This window comes from Equus asinus, chromosome 2 (genome assembly GCF_041296235.1).
Source record: "Equus asinus isolate D_3611 breed Donkey chromosome 2, EquAss-T2T_v2, whole genome shotgun sequence".
NCBI classification, from domain to species: domain Eukaryota; kingdom Metazoa; phylum Chordata; class Mammalia; order Perissodactyla; family Equidae; genus Equus; species Equus asinus.
The window spans coordinates 152,829,519-152,850,905 of NC_091791.1; the positions used below are offsets into that span (position 1 = coordinate 152,829,519).

Below are 21,387 nucleotides of genomic sequence, written 5' to 3' on the forward strand. Positions count from 1 at the left end.
ATGTGTAGAAAACAGTGAAAAATTAGGCTGAAATACAGGTAACTGGTTTAAGACATGGCTAGTGAGATAACACCAGACTGTGGAGGATCTTTAATGCCTGGCAGAGATGTTGGTCATTTTGAGCTATATGGAGATTCCTCTTTACCCCCATTTTGATTGAGCCTCATTTTATTGCCATGTAGCAGCAAAAATTGAATTCTTTTTTAAAGATGGAGTATTGTGGGAAAAGTATGATAGTTTGAAGGATGCACCTCACGGAGCTCAGACAAAGACAATTTATATTGACATTTATCACTTGGTAATAGTGAGGACATGTGTCATACTTTAAAGTGAAGTCTTCTAAGAATAAAAGGAACCATGACTAACCTTTATGTTCTGGATACCCTCGATGCCTAAAAGTAATGAGAATGGTGAGCTGGATCAGCACAATCATTACAAAAAGGACCCGAGCCTGCAGAGAAATAGATGGTAATGTGAAAATAGATACACGGGTGCAGCTTCAGTTAAGGTTTTTTAAATGGCCCCATTAACAAAAAAGGAAATGACGCCATGAGTAGAAACCACTATATAAGAAAAATATATGGTCAAAGAGAATCAGACATCTGATCCACCAAAAAAGAAAATTATAAGTTGCCTCAGCATTACTCTTTCAGAATTTGGATACTTGGTCCAATGTTGAAACTAAGTAATTTTATACAGTTATAAAGTGATCAAATTAAAATATGCCACTTCAACTGTACCAGGAGAAGTACAATTTGTTTTGTTTTGTTTAAAGTTGTATAAGAATTAAAAAAAACAACAACAGTACACAGTACACTGCAGCCTGAGTGAACAGAGACTGCATTTTCTTTTACTTGCTCCATCAAGAAATCATTCACTGGGAGATTAACTCACAGTAAAGAAACATGTCATCTACGTCCCTGTTTCCCAAAGTATCGTCCCCAAGTCATCATTGGAATCACCTTGAGCCTGTTAGGAATGCAGAATCTCAGGCCCCATCTCAGCCCTGCTGCATCAGAATCTGCCTTTTCCTAATACTCCCAGGTAATTCATAAGTACGTCAATGTTTCCCAAGCCTGATCTAAGTGACTATTAAAAAATCCCCAAAAGAAAAATAAATAAGTGACACAAAAACAATTTGTAAAAATAGGATACAAATGCCCATTAGTCATATTTTTAAAAAGCTCAATCACACAAGTAATAAAAGTAAATTAAAATAATAATCGATTCACATTTTGAGTCTGTGAGGCTCTACACTAAAGCTCTCTCTGGGAGGTGAAAGTAAAGGAGGATTAAATTTTCTTCTAATATGATAGTGCATATCTTTTGTATATTTTATGTTAATACAAAGGATAGGTAAGATCTAAGGGAAATAGAATATAAATTGCCACAGCTTTTCTGGAAGACAATTTGACAGTGTATATTAAAAACTGAAAAAAAAAAATACCCCTTTATTCATTCAAGAAATACTTAGTGAGGGTTTTCTGTTAGGTATACCAAACAAAGATCTCTGCCCTCATGGGGCTTATATTTTAATGAGGGAGGACAGACAAAAACAATATAATAAACAATAAATAATGTGTAATTATATAATAAATAAGTTAAGTAAATAGAATAGTGTGTCCACTCTTTAATGCACCAATTCACTTCTAGGAATTTATCTCAAAAAACTAATATATGCAAAAATTTAGTTGCAAGCAGTATTTATACAGTAGAGGGAAAATTAGAAACAAATGTCTAACAATAGGGAAGTGGTTAAATAAATTAAGGTGTACCTACAACAATATAATGCAGCCAATAAACATCATGATATAAAATAATACAAATTTATTTGAGAAAATAGTCAAAACAAATTCCTCAGTGGAAAAAAATCAGAGAACAAAAAAGAATGAAAAGTATATTATTACCATTTTATATTAAACTCATACACAAATGTATATGAGGGAAAAATACAGAGTATCATAAAAACAAATACAATGGTTATAATGGGTAGTGTGATAAAAGAATGATGTGGGGCTGATTTCACGCATCTATTTCTAAATTTTCCAAGTTTTCTCCATTAAGCATATATCATTTATGTAGGAAAAAATATTATCTTTAAAAGATCTTTAATCCAACTTAGCAGAGTGCCTGTAACTCCCTTAGTTATCCTGGTTTTACGGCATTAGAACCAGGTCCTGAAGCAGGTATTACTTGTTCATTTTCTCTGCTTCTTTCAATTCAAATCAACTTAAAAGCATTTTATTCTTCTAGACAAATAACTAAACTTTTAATTGTATAAAGTTCAGCTTTCTCATCACAGGATTATATTATTTATGACTTTGGACCTATCAAATCCAGTAAAAACACAAATAACATTTAGTTGAATTTACTCACCACGATGTAGTGGTCAGTAAGGAGAATAAATGATGCCAGGGGATCAAATCTGAGATGAATATCCTCTTGAAGAGAAAATACGTGCTGAACAGTCTTACTTCTTCCAGCAGAATCCTAGTTATAAGCATAGCAGAGAAGTACTTCTCATGCACGTTTCAATATGTATAATGTCCCAAGATTAAGTTTCCAACAACTTTTTTGTCAGTTATCTCTGAATAGCTAATTTTTTTCACTTACTTTTGATTCTTCCTATAAGCACTTAAAACAGAACTTCTTTTAAACCCTGTAATTCTAGATTTGAATTGCAAATACCAGCATGTACTCACAATATATTTTCTCTTAAAAAAAAAAAATCGGAATTTCCCTATGTTCACTGAAAAGGCCTAGAAATAACAAACCCAATAGCAATGGGCTAGCTGGGATAGTGTCCAGATTGTCTCAAAATACCATTTCTCACTACAAGGAACTAGTGCTCTTTAGAGAAAAGGCTGATTCCAGTTCTTGAGTGAGAAATGCACGAGAACAGCTTGGAATATCTTGTCATATCAGAAAGGAAGGAAACTAACAAAGACTACAGGGATTGTATCAAAGGACTTAGTGGCCAACTTGGAGAGGCCCCACTAGCCAAAGATTAAACAATTTGAGCATCAAAAAGAATAAGTGCAATGGATTGAAACATATCAAATACGGTTTTTTTAAAACTTTGAATTCATAATGATACTAAAAATAAAAGACTCATTTGGTTACCTTTGACAAATGCTAGAAAAGCAACTCTTTATTCTGAAAATTGGTTTTAGAAAAGGGGAGGGTGGGGGGAGAATTACGAACTTATCCTGCCTTTCCTGTATGAACTCTATATCTGGGTACCAAATAGATGAGGGAAATTTTTCCTTTATAGGACTATTCTAATTATATTTCTATAGTAAGGAGTGGCAATTTAAATATCACCATTTTATATCTCTAATGCAATAATGGATCTAGGCAAAGATCACCAAGAGCTGCTAGAGATCCTCTGGTGAAAGCTGATAGGGTACTTCACAACGAACGGAGAGAGAAGCCAGCAGTGTACTGGAGCTAGCTTGATTGGCTCACAAAGTCCAAGTGTTAAATTTTCAGAAATTTTGTTGACGTTATGTTGGTAGCTTAAAACCAGCTTCGGTAGGAATATTTATACTATAGAAATTGGTATAAATCAGGGAAATGCTACAAATCAGAGTCCCCCACTTCAAACTTGCCCCACGCTGGTTGTTAAATACCAGCACACCACTGGGTAAGGTTAACAATACTTGAATACAGTGATCAATCTTAACATGACTAAAAGGGAGAAAGCCAGATTTATAGGCTTCTGATAAAAGTATAAAACACCAAATGACATATTCTTGCCAAAAAACAAACAGACTCAAATCTGATCAAACCTCTAAATCTAACGACCAGTTACAGAAACTAGAGGGGGGAGAAACATGCTAAATGAAACCACATGTATATAAACAGCAAAAGTCCAGAATACGGAAAACTCCACAGGATAAAAGATTCAGTTTCCAAAGCAAATAAATTGCAAGGAAAAAGAAAAGGGAGGGGAGAAGGAACCTACAGATGAAGAGACTGAAGAGATAAATCAGCTAAATGCAATATTTGACCCTTGTTTGGATTCTGATCTGAACCAACCAAATGCAATATATCTACTGACATTAGATCTGACAGACTGGGAAAACTGAACACTAGCTGGATAGTTTGACAGTAAGGAATTACAGTTAATTTTTTAGTTATGATATGGTTACATTTTAAAAAATAGTCCTTATCAAAGTACCTCAACATAATAAAGACCATATATGACAAACCCACAGCCAACATCACACTCAATGGGGAAAAACTGAAAGCCATCCCTCTGAGAATAGGAATAAGACATGGGTGCCCACTTTCACCACTCTTATTCAAAATAGTACTGGAGGTTTTGGTCAGAGCAATTAGGCAGGAAAAAGAAATAAAAGGAGTCCAAATAGGCAATGAAGAAGAGAAACTGTCACTGTTTGCAGATGACATGATTTTATATAGAGAAAATCCTAAAGAATCCATCGGAAAACTATTAGAAATAATCAACAACTACAGCAAAGTTGCAGGGTACAAAATCAACTTACAAAAATCAGTTGCATTTCTATACTCTGATAACAAACTAACAGAAAGAGAACTCAAGGGGCCAGCCCCGTGGCTGAGTGGTTAAGTTCGCGCGCTCTGCTTTGGTGGCCTGGGGTTTTGCCAGTTCAAATCCTGGCAAGGACATGGCACCACTCACCAGGCCATGCTGAGGTGGTGTCCCACATGCCACAACTAAGGGCCCACAACTAAAAATACACAACTATGTACTGGGGGGCTTTGGAGAGAAAAAGGAAAAAAATAAAATCTTTAGGAAAAAAAAGAAAGAGAACTCAAGAATAAAATTCCATTTACAGTTGCAACAAAAAGAATAAAATATCTAGGAATAAATTTAACCAAAGAGGTGAAAGACCTATACGATGAAAACTACAAGACATTATTGAAGAAATCAATGATGACAAAAAGAAATGGAAAGAGATTCCATGCACATAGACTGGAAGAATAAATATAGTTAAAATGTCCATATTACCTAAAGCAATCTACAGATTCACTACAATCTCAATCAGAATCCCAGTGACATTCTTTACAGAAACAGAACAAAGAATCCTAAAATTCATACCGGCCACCAAAGACCCTGAATAGGTAAAGCAATCCTGAGAAACAAGAACAAAGCTGGAGGCATCACAATCCCTGAATTCAAAATATACTACAAAGCCATAGGAATCAAAACAGCATGGTACTGGCACAAAAACAGACACACAGATCAATGGAACAGAATCGAAACCCCAGAAATAAAACCACACATCTATAAGACAGCTAATCTTTGACAAAGGAGCTAAGAACATACAATGGAGAAAAGAAAGTCTCTTCAGTAAATGGTATTGGGAAAACTGGACAGCTACATGCAAAAGAATGAAAGTAGACCATTATCTTTTGCCATACACAAAAATTAACTCAAAATGGATCAAAGACTTGCAGGTAAGACCTGAAACCATAAAACTCCTAGAAGAAAATACAGGCAGTACACTTTTTGACAGCGGTCTTAAAACAATCTTTTTGAATACCACGTCTACTTGAACAAGGGAGACAAAAGAAAACATAAACAAGTGGGGCTTCATCAGATTAAAGAGCTTCTGCAAGGCAAAGGAAACCAGGAACAAAATGAAAAGACAACCCACCAACTGAGAGAAAATATTTACAAATCATATATTCAACAAGGGGTTAATCTCCAAAATATATAAAGAACTCACACAACTCAACAACAACAAAAAACCCAATCAAAAAATGGGCAGAAGGGGCCAGCCCTGTGGCCAAGTGGTTAAGTTCGCGTGCTCCACTTCGGCGGCCCAGGGTTTAGCCAGTTCAGATCCTGGGCGCGGACATGGCACTGCTCATCAGGCCATGCTAAGGCAGCATCCCACATGCCACAACTAGAAGGACCCACAACTAAAAATATACAACTATGTACCGCGGGGCTTTGGGGAGAAAAAGGAAAAAATAAAATCTTTAAAAAAAAAATGGGCAGAAGATATGAACAGACATTTTTCCAAAGAAGATATACAGATGGCCAATAAGCACATGAAAAGATGTTCAACATCACTAATCATCAGGGAAATGCAAATCAAAACTACACTAAGATATCACCTTACATCTGTTAGAATGGCTATAATCACCAAGACAAACAACTACAAATGTTGGAGAGGATGTGGAGAAAAGGGAACCCTCATACACTGCTGGTGGGAATGCAAACTGGTACAGCCACCATGGAAAACAGTATGGAGATTTCTCAAAAAATTAAAAATAGAAATACCATAGGACCCAGCTATCCCACTACTGGGTATTTATCCAAAGAACTTGAAATCAGTAATTCAAAGAGACTTATGCACCCCTATGTTCACTGCAGCATTATTCTCTATAGCCAAGATGTGGAAGCAACCCAAGTGCCCATCAACTGATGATTGGATAAACAAGATGTGGAGTGTATATATATATATATATATATATATACACACAAACACACACACACATACACAATGGAATACTACTCAGCCATAAAAAAAAGACAAAATCATCCCATTCACAACAACACGGATGGAACTTCAGGGTATTACCTTAAGCGAAAAAAGCCAGACAAAGATACACACTGTACGATTTCACTCATACGTGGAAGATAAACTAACACATGGACAAAGAGAACAGATTTAGTGGTTGTTAGAGAGGAAGGGGGTTGGGAGGTGGGCACACGGGGTGAAGGGGCACATTTATATGGTGACTGACAAATAATGTACAACTAAAATTTCACAATGTTATAAACTATTATGACCTCAATTAAAAAAATAGTCCTCATCTTTTAGTGATTCATACTGACATATTTACAGATGAAATGACATCACGGTGCAGGGAGGAGAGAAGTGGATGGGGTACAGATGAAACAAGATGGGTCTTGAGTTGATAACTGTGAAGATGGCTGATGGATACATGGGAATCCATTATGGTATTCTCTCTTCCATTTTTTAAAAAATTTCCCATCATTTTAAAGTAGAGATTTTCTTTAATTTTGAGATACAGAGATTTCTAGAGTCTTTAAATTGGCAAAGTAAGCAAAATAAGCTAAAGTACTGGTTCTCAAACTTTAGTGCACGCTGGAATCACCGGAAGGGACTGTTAAAACAGACTGCTGGGTCCCCTATCTCCAGAGTGTCTGATTCACAGGTTTGGGATGGAACCTGAGAATGTGCATTTCTAACAAGTTCCCATGTGATGTTGATGCTGCTAGTTCAGGAACCACACTGAGAATTGATCTAAAGGTCTAGTTGCTCCTAGGCTGCCAGGAACTTATAGAAATTCGATAAACATAGTGAGTAGGTAAAGGATAATAAATTGATGTCTGCTCTCACAGTTTCTGAGTTTCAAATCAGACTTATCTATAGCGTACTATATTTAAGAGGACAGAACTTTTCCACTGATGAATGAGGGGACCAGGTTCCCTATTCAATACTCAGTAGCCTAATTTTTTAAAGTTATACATATAGACAGAAAACAGATCAGTGGTTGCCTGGCAATGAGAGTAGAAGGAAGGCAGCTGCAAAAGGGCACAAAACTTTTGAGGGTGATGTATCGTACTGATCGCAGTAACGGTTTCAAGGATGTATATGTATGTCAGAACTCATCAAATTGTGCTCTTTAAATATGTAGAGCTTTTTGGATGAAAATTATACCTGAGCAATGTTGTAAGAAATGTTAAACATATAAAAAGTACATGTGATTTCACATTTTTACTAAAGATTCAACTAAGCGGCCAGAAGTGTTTCAAGGAATGTGAGGTTTCTTCCTCATAAAACTCCAGAAGCTGGGGTACTGAAGCAATCCAAGGATTTGAGAGTTCCCATTCCTCTAGTGAGCAGGTCTCCTATGATTGCTCCCACTTCTTCACCATGACTGTAAAGCTAGGGGATAATTTATTCTAGGTGCCCCTATACCTTGAAGTCTTTGTAAAATGATCCAACTTCTACTATGAAAGACCTTAAGAGTTCATCCCAGCCCTCCTCCTTCCACATCCTCCCTGAGTTTCTTCTTCCTCCTAGGCAGAACTTGTCAGAGATGGGTGGCATTGCAAAGTGCCTTCTCTTGTTTCCTCAACTATGAAGTGGGGATAAAACTACCACTATAGGATTGTTATATGGATTAAGTAAAAAAATTCTAAGTGTCTAGCATCTCCTTAGAAGGAGCTCAGTAAATAGCTCTTTCCTGCTAAAAGTCCTTCTCTGTGACACACACACACAAAAGTTAATGAAAATAATTACATGCGTTTTCTGAAGGATCACTTGGTAATCTTCAAACTAAGACTTAACGTTGGAAGATTAAACAGTTAAAAACTCTCATCAAATCATAAAGTTGTAGAAATTGACAGATTTCTTTTTCAGAAACTTATTTTTGAGCACACTTTATCCCCTAAAGAGTTTCATAATGTTGAGAAACTGCTCTATTTTGGTAATGACGATCAACTTCTACTCTGGCAGGTGCTAGTGAATTAAATGCCCCAAAAGCTGAATCAGAATAAGGACAGGCAGGCTGTCACTGATGTGCTGTCAATGCATACTCCCCAAATAAAAAAATCCTTTGATGCCTTGAAAATTCTCTATCCTAGAGCTTTCAAAATAGTGACACAATTTTCCTCTACTTGGAGACAGTAATCGAAGACATGGATATATAAATATATGTTTTCTGACTTATTCTATTATCTTTGGGTATATTGGGGAATTTGTTCCCATTATTAAAAGGCCAAAGTTGGAAGAAAACAAAAGACTGATCCCCTGGGGTTAAGAAAGCGGGGACTGTGGCCAGTAGTTGTACACTCTTCTCCTCTGCCCAATTTTTACTCTAATAGTAGAATTACTCCTGAGTGCCCATTTTCAGAATATACTAAATCCAGTGTATTCAGTTTTTATTAACTTAGTTTCAGTTTTATCAATTGATTGAAAAGAAAAAGAACCCAAATCAGATTTCAATGTGGTTACAGCCTAATCATTTATATAGCAAGTTGAAAATTACTAACTTACCTGGACGGTTACTTCTATGTTATGTGTCTTATTACTATAGTTTCTTGGGTTCCACTTCAGTATGAAAATAGGACCAGACAAATGAATAGCTTGCCCTAAATGAACTCCATCAATCTTAACTGTGACAGAAGTAATGGAGGATAAGGAAAAGGCCAAGACTCTAAAATGAGAGCATACATAAATGCATGGTTTTAGGTATTTGTCATTGTTTTTATAAAGGAGAACAACCCTACTGTAACCTAAAAAGATATGAGTATAGGCAGAAGCATCACATTGTACAACTGTTCATATGACCACTATTCATATGATCTGGATTCTTTCTGAAGGGTGGCTTTTGGAATTGTATAATTCAGCAAATGCGAATTGGTGAGAAATTAGAAACTATTCTTTTATTTTTTAGAAAGGAAAATCAATTTTCTTTTGACAAATCCAGCTGGATTAGATCCAAAGTTCTTTCTTAAGAAACTCCTGAAGTCCTGGTTTTTCTCATAGGAAAAGAATATAGGTCAGACATCTCACTTTGTTAACCTAATGTCAACCCTACCGTCTATTTATTTGGTTCCCAACGTATCTGCCCAATGAAGCAATGTCACAAACAGAGCTAAAGCTACGACCCTTTCAGAGAATATAACGTCTAAATCTGATCTCCAGCTCCTATCAAAAAACCTGACTGAGAGATGTAGGTTCCAGTTCACTAGTGATCAAAAAAATAAATTAAAACAGCTTGGTACCATTTTTTCCAGATTAATTAGTAAATCTTTTTAAAAGTATAAATATCCAATAATGATAAAAGTGCTATGAAACTGGCACTCATATTGCTTGGTAATATAAATTAGTATCTGTTTTAGAAAGTAATTGGGTACCTTGTGCACTGCTGGTGGGAATGTAAAATGGTGAAGCCAGTATGGAAAACAGTATGGCGGTTCCTCAAAAAATTAAACATAGAATTACCGTATGATCCAGAAATTCCACTTCTATATATATATATACCCAAAAGAATTGAAAGCAGGGATTTGAACAGATATTTGTACACCCATGTGCATTATTCACAGTAGCTAAAAGGTGGAAGCAAAAGTGTCTATTGACAGATGAATTGGATAAACAAAATATGGCATATACATACAATGGGATGTTATTCAGCCTTAAAAAGGAACGAAATTCTGACATATACAACATGGATGAACCTTGAGGACATGATGCAAAATGAAAGAAGCCAGTCACAAAAGGACAAATACTGTATGATTCCCCTTATATGAGATGTCTAGAGTAGTCAAATTCATATAGACAGACAGTAAAACGGCGGTCGCCAGGTGCCAGGGAGAGTGGGGAATCGGGAGTTATTGTTGAATGGGTACAGATTTCAGTTTTGGAAGATGAAAGAAGTTTTGGTGATGGATGGTGGTGATGGTTGCACAGTATTAATGCCACTGAACTGCACACCTAAAAATAGTTAAAATGATAAATTTTACGTTATCTATATTTTACTGCAATTTTTTAAAAAAGATAGTGATTGTAGTTACAAGAAAAAAGTAATTGGGCAATCTTCATCAATTGTCATTAAGGAATTCAAACACTTTCATGTAGAATCCCACTTCTAAAACTCTATCTAAAGAAATTATTCAAATGAAAGAAGACTCTATATGCATCAGATGCTCATCCCCAAATGAGAAAAAAATCTACAAGTTCACCAATAAGATAGGAAAATGGTTAAAATGTGGTACATTCTCTCTGTTGAGAGGAAAAAAGTAGGAATTAGAAGACTGTGCTCTATGATTATACTATGTAAAAACACACCTAAAAGAGAATGCCTGAGAAGGAAAACTCAGAAATGAAAGGTATGTTGTATTACTTTTCAAAATAAAATTTAACAGTATAGGGGCCAGCCCAGTGGCATACTGGTTAATTTTGCACGCTTAGCTTCAGCAGCCTGGGGTTTACAGGTTTGGATCCTGGGCACGGACCTAGCACCGCTCCTCAAGTCAGGCTGTGGTGGCATCTCACATAAAATAGAGGAAGACTGGCACAGATGTTAGTTCAGTGACAATTTTCCTCAAGCAAAAAGAGGAAGATTGACAACAGATGTTAGCTCAGGGCCAATCTTCCTCATGAAATAAATAATTAAATAAATAAATAAATAAATAAAATTTAAAAGAGCATATATATTAAAAAAGGGTGCCCTTATGTTTGAAAAAGGTTGTAACTCTCTCTAATTCACATTGTTAAATTCACATCCCAACTGAATTTTCAATTCCATAAGGGTTATATAGCTTTTGCTTTTTTGGAAGGCTATATAGCAAAATGAAAAAAATATTTCTGATATATAATATGAATTTTTAAAAGTAGGATACCAAAGAATTACATATATTTTGACTATAGCAATGTAAAAACATGCAAATAAAAAGGCCGGAATAAAATACACAAAAATAGTAATGGTAGGAGTATGAATTTCTGGACGGTTTTTAAAATTTCAGCCACTTAAAAAAATTACACATTTTTTAACTGAATGGGAATGAAACAGTAAGCAATTTATCTTTATATGATATTTAGATTGTTGAGAAAACTAAAGTGGGGCATCTCATAGCTTTCACATGGGAATGTAGTCACAATGACTTAATCTCCATCAACATCCCATTGAAGGTAAATTCTGAACAATTACTACATACCTGATGTGTGTTGAGTGAAGGAGTCTTTCTAGTGGTTCATGGTTAGCACAACTATAGAGGAGTGACTTAGGATTGGTGATAAGAACCACAGGCCACTCGCCAAAGATCAAATCTGCAAAGCTAAAGAGGTCATGATCAAAAGAGAAGAGCCGGTACCTAGAGACCAGAGGACAATACGGTAATTTAGCCACTTGATATTATAAGAGGGCATGAAGGTTATATCAGTACAAATGTAAAAATAGAAAAGCCTACGTTCTGAGATCATGAGTTTGAATGCAGAGTAAATAATATCGTCTCTCTTTCTTCCCTTACCCCATCACTTCACACTTCACATTTTTCACAACTGAGATCTGATTGAAGCGATGAACTTAACTGTGCCCTTGAACAATGCCTGCTACATAGCAGGCACTCTTTAATTTTTAAATAAATCCTTGTTGAATTTGATTTCTATACTTTAAGACTATTTTAAACCTAAGACATTCATCATAAGCCTAACACCTGACATTCTTCATTCCCATCAACAATGCTACATAATATTAAAATGGACACAATTAGAAACCTTTCATTCTGCTACATAATATTAAAATGAACACTATTAGAAACCTTTCATTCTTCTTTTAAACCTTTATTTCTATAATTTCAAAGAAATTAACGAAAGTTAAGTTGCTTTGATTTTCTAAATGCACGATGAAAGGTATAACTATTCTTTAAAGAGTAACCAAAGTTTTGTATTTCCTAACTTTTAGAACTGAGAGAAGAAATGATGAACTATGGGAGAAACAATAGTGCTCACCAAACATTCCACATGCTCCCCTGCTTTTCCCAGTCTCCCTGGTATTAGGCAGGGACCATGTGACTAGTTCTGGCCAATGGGCTGTGAACAGAAGTGACATGTATCACACTTCTGGTCCAGGGTAGTTAAGAGTGAGTGTGAGTTTGAGCTCTCTTCCCTGCCCTGGAATTGAGGTGTTGAAATAGTGGAGGAAGTCTGAATCCTTGAGTCGTCTTCTGGAAAAGAGTTGCCCTGACTTATAAATGAAAAATAAACATCTGTTCGGTTAAGCCACTGATATTTCTAGATTTATTTGCATCCACAATAAAGCCTAGCCTAATATTACTAGTAGACTATTTTTAAAAACGCTTCTATTGTACTAATAAAACTTAAATGTTTCTAAGGGCAGGTAAATGTTAGGTCCTTTCAGTAAAACTCCAGATAAAACCCCAGAGTTGGAACACAGAACAGCAGGCAGAAGAGAAAGAAAGGAAATGGTTTCATAATTTACATCACTTAATTTGTAACTGTAGCATTTATAAGAAGCTGATCAAAGTTTATGAAGACTATCTGGTAAAAGGCAATCCCAGCCCAGCCCACAGCCTCACAGTCATGATGGACAGGTCTTAACTCAAAGTAATTACAGTTGCCAACTAATTACAGGCTTCAAGCGTAGTTCTTATACAGTTTCTAGAAAAGCCAACTGAAATGAGTAAGTACCTTCCAAGATGGAAAGCTGTTTTTTAATTAATCAAAGTCATTAAAAATAGAAAGACAACATGTTCAGCTAAACAAATATTTATTGTTGATATCTTCAGAGACTGGGTTTGAATAAATTAAACAGCAATTGATAATAAACAATGAGATGATACTCATCTAGACAAACTCTTTCACTTAGTTATTCTCAAAAAAATATACATAATGAGATGATACCTATACTTATACTGCACTTAGTTACTCTCAAAATATATATTAAGTTCTTCTCAATATATTTCTATTTTACTATAGTGTATGTTTTTCATAAATATGTTATGTTTTCTCTTAAAAGACTTTAACTTTAAAAAAACCAACTATCATCTAATTGAAGAACTTAAATCACTAACATCTTGTAGCAGTAACTAGAAAGGTAGATATAAAATTCAGGAGAAAAAATGACACATTTCTCCTAATATTTCTCAAAGTGTGGTCCATAGAGCACCTGGTGAGCTTTTTAAAAAATGTAGTTTCTTGTCTTCTAACCCAGACCAACACAATCAAAATCTCTAGAGCTAGGGCCTGGAAATTTTTATTTTTAATAAGCTCCTCCATAATTCTTGTGCACACTAGAGTTTGAGAATTATTTCCTCAGGGATGCATCTTGAAAATTCAACATAACATAGTGATGGCAAACATAACTGTTGCAACAAGGTTTTTGCATAATGAGAAAGACTGCCAGATACATATATTACTTTAAAAATACAGAGACATCACATGTTTTTTCTTAACTTATCACCCATGATAGCAATAAGAAAACTATCACTGCGTTAGCAAAACTTACACGTATACGTTTTATTTTTTAGGGTAGTTCCTTACCTTCTGTTATCCTTCCAGTCTCCCAACTCAAGTTCCAAAGTGCCCTGGAAGTGACGAGTGTGCAAAACAGGCATCAGTCCACCAAGCGTATGGAGGTGCCCACACAAATAAGCTGTAGCCGAACTAACCAATGAAAAATAAATGGAATAAATGAACAAAGGTAACTTGTGAGGCCAAACTAATGGAACTGTCTCTTCAGGAAAGCAAGATGGGTAGAACAACATAAAAGAATTAAACACAATTTATTTTGATTTTGGAAGGCTGCCTCACCTCATTATTGATCGAATTCCCGGTGATGGAGAAAGGATAGTGGACGTTGTAAAGTGTCCAAACCAAATACTGTGGTTGCTCCGACTACTTTCCTTGGCCAGTAATTCAAGCTCCTCTATCCGTTTCTGAAATGGAAGAAAAAGAGAAAGAGCTTTAATTAGAGCTCAGGCTGAAATCTAATGTCAACAAATTAAACAACTCCTTTGAAATTTTATAATAAGTATATTATGTCTAGGGCTTAAACTCTACTAATTAATGACCTGTATGGACCTCTGTAAGTTTCAAACTGTTTCACATGCATTATAATCCATTTGATCCTAAAAATAACTCCTGTGCTAAGCAGGGCAAGTATTATTCCATTTGAGAGATAAGTAAACTGAGAAATAAAAAATAATCTTTAAATTATATAAATTTCTTTATCAATTTCTTTATAGAAATAAAGAACCACTAATATTTTCAGCCTAGTACACTACATCACAATTAATAAAGAGGATCTTGAAACTAAACTTCTAAAAGAAGATATATGTATGTCCACGGAAAGCCTTGTACCTGAATGTTCCTAACACCTCTACTCATAATTGCCAAAAACTAGAAACTATCAATCAAGTGCAGTATATCCATACAATGGAATACTACTCAGCAATAAAAAAAGAACTACTGATACACACAAAAATATGGATGAATCTCAGAAACATTATACTGAGCAAAAGAAACCAGACACAAGAGTGCATACTGTGTCATTTCCCTTATAAAAAATTCCAGGACATGGGGCTGGCCTGGTGGTGCAGTGGTTAAGTTCATGAGCTCTGCTTCAGCAGCCTGGGGTTCACCAGTTTGGATCCCGGGTGCAGACCTACACACCCCTTATCAAGCCATGCTGTGGCAGCACCCCACATATAAAGCAGACGAACATGAGCACAGATGTTAGCTCAGGGCCAATCTTCCTCAAGAAAAAAAAATTCCAGAACAAACAAAACTAATCTGTACTGATAGAAAACCAGTCAGTGGATTCCTGGAACTTAAGGTGAAGACTGACTGCACAAGAGAACAGTCTGGGGTGATGGAAATGCTCTGTCTTGATGGTGGTGACAGTTATACCAGTATATACATTTGTCAAAACTCTTCAAATATTTAAAATGAGTGCATTTTATTGTATGTAAATCATCCCTCATAAAGTTGACTTCAAAAATAATTTGTACAGGGGCCAGCCCTGCGGCCGAGTGGTTAAGTTCACGTGCTCCACTTCAGTTGTCCAGGGTTTCACCAGTTTGGATCCTGGGCATGGACATGGCACCGCTCATCAAACCATGCTGAGGCGGTGCCCCACAAAGGACAACCAGAGGCACTCACAACTAGAAGTTACAACTATGTACTGGGGTGCTTTGGGGAGAAGAATAAAAAAAAAGACTGGCATCAGTTGTTAGCTCAGGTGCCAATCTTAAAAATAATAATAATTTGTACATATACACATATACATTAATATTATCTGTAAAGTACTTATAGCAATGAATTCCTGGGCCCTATCGTCAGGGTTTCTAATTTGGTAAGGCAAGGGTAAAGCCTGGGAATCTGCATTTTACAAGACCCCAGCTGACTTTCATGCAGATGATCCTTGAAGCATACCTTAAAAAACATTATTCTATGCAGCAGGCTTTAAAATAATAAGTTAATCAACTCTATCTAAAGACACTTGGTAGATAGGAAACAAAATATATCTCCATGAAATAAAATGCCTAATATAATACAATGAATTTGACAATATTCTGTTTCCTTGATTCCTCTGAACCCTCAAATCACTTTGAATCTCTTTCAGCACTTAGCAAATTCTGCCTTTTATTATAGTTATTTCTGTACTGGTTTTATGCCCCACCACTAGATTAAATATTCTAAGAGGCTAGGGACTTCATCTTATCGCTTCTGTATTCCTATATATGCGCACATATATCGTGCATATGGGCATGAGCTCATTAATGAGTTGAGACTTGTTGTTCCAAGAAATAATGAGAGGTTCTCAGATGTGACTTTCTAGACAGTTTTAATCCAACAACACTTTTCCCCAGCTTACAAAAAATACTTTAAAAGAAACTTATTTACTTCAGTGGTTGCCCTTCTCTTAAAAAAAAATAATATACATATACATACACACAGACCATTAGTTAGAAATGGCAACTGTGGAGAGTTAGGAATATACCATAGAGTATACAAAGCTGTATGCTCTGGCATGCTGCACTTAGTACATATTTAATTAACATTTAAATATCAAATGTGAGGTACTTCTTTCCCAGATTTTTGGGACAAGAACAGGAAGAACAATAATAGTGCTAAAGTAGCCAGTAATTTCTTCTAGCCATAACTGTAACCACAGTAAACTTTTTCTCAAGCATTTCTAGATAAGAACTTTACCTAGAATAACTTTAAGTGAGCCACATGTATCCAAGAAAAAATAATACAGGTTAGCTACAAAGGGAAGTGAGTTTTTACGGTACCTCATCTAGAATTCCAAAGAAATTATAGGGTCTCTTAGGCCCTGGAGTTTGACTGGCATCCAAAGCAATGAAAGAATAGTTGCCAAACGGAGTACTGTGGACATAATGGAAAGAGCCATCCCTACATACGGCAGAATATTTCCTAAAAAATAAGACAGGAAAGTTTTAGTGCAACCGTAATAGGACAGAATGAGTTTAAATTCTTTCCGTAATATCACACTATATTTTGCCGCCCTTTGAAAAGGAGGTTTCCTAATCTGACAGAGAAATACAATAAACTAGATCTAGAATGGATAAACGATTAAAAGAAATTTTAAAGACTTTTCTCCCACTGTCTCTGAAGGCTCAGACAAACTAATTCATTAGTAACCAAACACAAGGTCACCACGCAAAGCAGAGAAGCAGGCATTGTTTTAGGCAGTCCAATAAACACTTAAAAAGAGGTCAGTCAGAAGCCGGTGAAATGGTACTTATCGATCATTAAAAACTTTAGTGAGGACCTACTAAGTCTCCAGCAGAATTCTTGGTGTAGTGAGATACAAAAGGTGTTTACTTCTTGAAACAGGACTATAGAGGCTTAACTCACAATAAAGCCTGGCAAAGATGAAGTCATCGAGCCAGGAGAAAAACGTTCAAGTTAGGTCGAGGTCAGTAAATCTTTCTCAGTTCCTAAAAATATGTTGATAACATACACAGGTCAACACCCACTGATGAAAGTCCTCACCACCTTAAGTATCAACGGTGTTCAGGGGTCCATAAAGTTGGAGGGTGAAGAGCAGAGAGAAAGGACGGGTAGCATAGTACACAGAGAGGGCACTCATTAACTACTTGTTGAATAAATGTGAAGAAAGGTACAGATTATATTGGGGGCATACCCATATTATTCAAGTATCAGAACATTATAAGAAAATATCTAAGTGTCTCATGTGATGTTTTACCTAAGAGCATAAATGAAAAAACACAAATAAACTTCTGAAACAGTGTGCCATCAGGGAGCTATATTTAAGACACAACAGCCATCAAATAAATCCTAAAATAAATATATCATAGATATTACAATTAATAGTCAATTCGTTCCACTGTCTCTCTTCTTGGTATTGTTAAAATTTCTATTTCAGGTTTTTTCCTCATTAAAATTTTTATATTTGTCCTGCTTAATTTCAGAGTTATTCTTCAGAATTTATCATCTCAAATGTTGCTCACTTTTGTACATTTTTGACACATTAAAATTCAGCTATTTAAAAATAAATCCAACTATTTGAAAGCAAAGGTTAAAATATACAATAGTTAATAACATTTCTTGAATTCTGGATTTTGGCATTCTTTTTTTTCTTATGGGTTTTTTTGCTTTGTTTTTTGGGGGTTTTTTTGTTAAGGAAGATTGGCCCTGAGCTAACAGCTGTTGCCAATCTTCCTCTTTTTTTCTCCCCAAAGCCCCAGTACACAGTTGTATATCCTAGTTGTAGGTCCCTCTAGTTCTTCTATGTGGGACACCGCCACAGCATGGCTTGATGTGAAGTGTGTAAGTCCACTCCCAGGATCTGAATTGGTGAACCCTGGGCCACCAAAGCAGAGTGTGCAAACTTAACCACTCAGCCACAGGGCCAGCCCCAGGATTTTGGTATTCTTAAGATCAAGATTTAACTTTAAGAGTTTCTTCCTACAGGTTGATATTTCTGTAATGTCTGATCTCTAGAAAAATGCCATTTATTAAATTCAGATAAAATTTAGGTGGTTAGAAACAAAAATATAAAAATATGAAACTTTAAAGTGACTAATAACTTTACTTTCTCAATAACCAGTCAGACCCTATGTCCTGTTAATTCTTCTTTGAAAATGTTCCTTAACTCCATTCCCATAATCACCATTAAAGATACAGATAATAGGAAATGGAAGATTTTTCTCTCTGTCCTTTTCCTGTCTCATATTAACAAAAGGAAAACCTCCTCTCCCAAGTTATGATAACTCTAATTATAAATTAATGTTAATTAACCAATGCTTTTTGACCTGTCATCCTCAAATTGATGTCACTGTCCCTATGTCCATGAACTTTGTTCAGATAGGTATGACTTCTATTCATTTCAGGCCCCTTCCATATGAGGACTGGACTATTGCAGGACTCTCTTACTTGGTCTGCATAACTCCAATCTCTCCCTCTGTTTTCCTTTTTATCCCTATTTTTTTTCTTTCTTGTTATGTGATTGCCCTTTATAAAATACTGTTTCCATTATGTTACTTGTCTCCTTAGGAATCTATACTGGATTATGAACTATTACTCATCACATCTAAATTTCTATGCTTGTCACTTAAGACTTCATAAATTGGCCCCAAGCTACCTATCCAGTGTCATACTAGTCCTCAATATGAACCTATATTCTGGTGATACCAGTTTCCTTACTGCCCCCAAAGCTCATTTTAGCTTTTAATGCTCTGAATTTTTGCCTATAATCTACCCCTCAGAATTTCTTACTTTTCCAAATGCTACCCATTTTCTAAGACTGGACACAATTTTCACTTCTTTTAATAAAGTCTTCTCTAACTTGCAACTAGTAGATATACAAGTTCTAGAGATCTAATGCACAGCACAGTAATTACTGCAACAATACTGTATCATAGACTTCAAAGCTGCTAAGAAACTAGATCTTAATAGTTCTCACGACAAAAAAGAAATGATAATTATGTTTATGATAGAGATTTAGCTAATGCTACAGTGATAATCATATTGCAATATATAAATGTATCACATGAAGACACTGTACACCTTAAACTTATATAATGTTATACATCAATTATATCTCAATTAAAAAGAATTTTTAGGGGCCAGCCCTGTGGCCCAGTGGTTAACATCATCACACTCCACTTCGGCGGCCTGGGTTCCATTCCTGGGCATGGATCTACACCACTTGTCAGCGGCCATCCTGTGGCAGCATCCCACATACAAAATAGAGGAAATTGGCACAGATGTTAGCTCAAGGCGAATCTTCCTCAGCAAAAAAAATATTTAAGTCTTTTCTATGTCTACCCCATGCTGACCTCTGGTTTTTGATTTCTCAGAGTGATCATCATGTATACCAAATAATCCAGCATTTCATGAGCCATTCCTTCCTGTTCTTTTCTAATTGTTCCCTAAACGATTTTTATCTCCCTTAACTAGACTTCTTTGAAGTTAGAGGCCATATTTTTTAAGATTAGCTCTTATATCTGATACTATCTAATGATGGGCTCTCAATAAATACTTGCTACTTGATTGACAATGCGGAACAAAGCTACTGAATACCCTGCAACTGAAAGTGAAATTACAACCAAAGAAGAATCCTAACACACTGAAACTAGAGAATTGGTTTCCTAACAAAGATCCTTTCACAGTCACAGCCTTTTTCACATTCATGGCACATAAAGAAAATTTTAATATTTCTGTGACACACTGGGATGAAAAGATAAAGCAGCCAGGGGTGATCAGCTAGGCTCTTCAGCCACCCCAGAGGCTGAGAGGAGCAGTATCTCAGCAACCCTAAAACCCACAGTACTCTCGTTGACAAGCTCTGATCTAAATGACTTCTGATGTACAGCATGGTGACTACAGTTAACAATACTGTATTGTATATTTGTAGTTGCTAAGGGAATAGATCTTAAAAGTTTCATCACAAGAAAAAAAAATTTATAACTATGTGTGGTGATGGATGTTAACTAGACTTATTGTGGTGATCATTTTGCAATATATAAAAACATCAAGTTATTACAGTGTACACCTGAAATTATATAATGCTCTGTCTATTATATCTAAATTAAAAAATAAATGACTTCTACTATGTATCAATGGCAAAAAAAAAAAAAGTCTGTGTGGAATATTAAAAGTACCTTGGGCAAACAAAAAGTATTAAGGTATATGACATAGAAAATTAAAGAAAAAGTCCTGAAACAAACAAACAAAAAAACTGAATCTGTCACACACACACACACAGTCTCCTTTTCTAAATTACCAGAGGTTCTTTACATAGAAATTTTATCTGTTAAAAAATGTTTTCAGGGGCTGGCCCCGTGGCTGAGTGGTTAAGTTCGCGCGCTCCGCTGCAGGCGGCCCAGTGTTTCGTTGGTTCGAATCCTGGGCGCAGACATGGCACTGCTCATCAAACCACGCTGAGGCAGCGTCCCACATGCCACAACTAGAAGGACCCACAACGAAGAATATACAACTATGTACCGGGGGGCTTTGGGGAGAAAAAGGAAAAATAAAAAATCTTTAAAGAAAAAAAAAAAATGTTTTCACCCATTCATTGAAGGTAACACATTGAGATCTGTCTTTTGTTCACTACAGTACCTGTAATAATTCTCAACACTCTCCAGACTTGGAATGTTGAATGTATCTAATCAAAAAGAAAAGAGCAAACATCATCTATATTAAAAAGAAAAACACAAACATGTTAATGACTAAAGAAAAACGACAGTTCTTTCAATAACACTTTATGTGGTAGAATCCCAACAATTAGATTGATAATTTTTAAAACTTGATAATACAATTCAGATTATCCGGAAACTTATTTAAGGTACCTAGTATACTGGAGAATAATAAGCACTTTGAATTATGTACTGTTCAATAT

General features: G+C 35.7%; 1 protein-coding gene across 17 annotated transcripts in view; it reads right to left on the reverse strand.

Annotated features, from left to right (window-relative positions):
- Positions 1-21,387, reverse strand: part of TMEM62 (transmembrane protein 62) — a 71,887-nt gene that overhangs the window by 7,258 nt on the left and 43,242 nt on the right. For 4 of the 17 annotated variants that reach the window (XM_070502819.1, XM_070502806.1, XM_070502801.1 and 1 more), the window contains 9 exons: positions 21,108-21,153; positions 16,790-16,931; positions 14,304-14,428; positions 14,034-14,156; positions 11,690-11,845; positions 9,890-9,952; positions 9,027-9,186; positions 2,377-2,490; positions 367-451 (listed from right to left, as the gene is read on the reverse strand). In XM_070502819.1, the coding sequence (XP_070358920.1) occupies positions 367-451; positions 2,377-2,490; positions 9,027-9,186; positions 9,890-9,952; positions 11,690-11,845; positions 14,034-14,156; positions 14,304-14,428; positions 16,790-16,931; positions 21,108-21,153 (1,014 nt within the window). The remainder of the gene's footprint in view (positions 1-366; positions 452-2,376; positions 2,491-9,026; positions 9,187-9,889; positions 9,953-11,689; positions 11,846-14,033; positions 14,157-14,303; positions 14,429-16,789; positions 16,932-21,107; positions 21,154-21,387) is intronic. The other 13 variants (XM_044765062.2, XM_044765060.2, XM_014847133.3 and 10 more) reach the window with 6 other exon arrangements.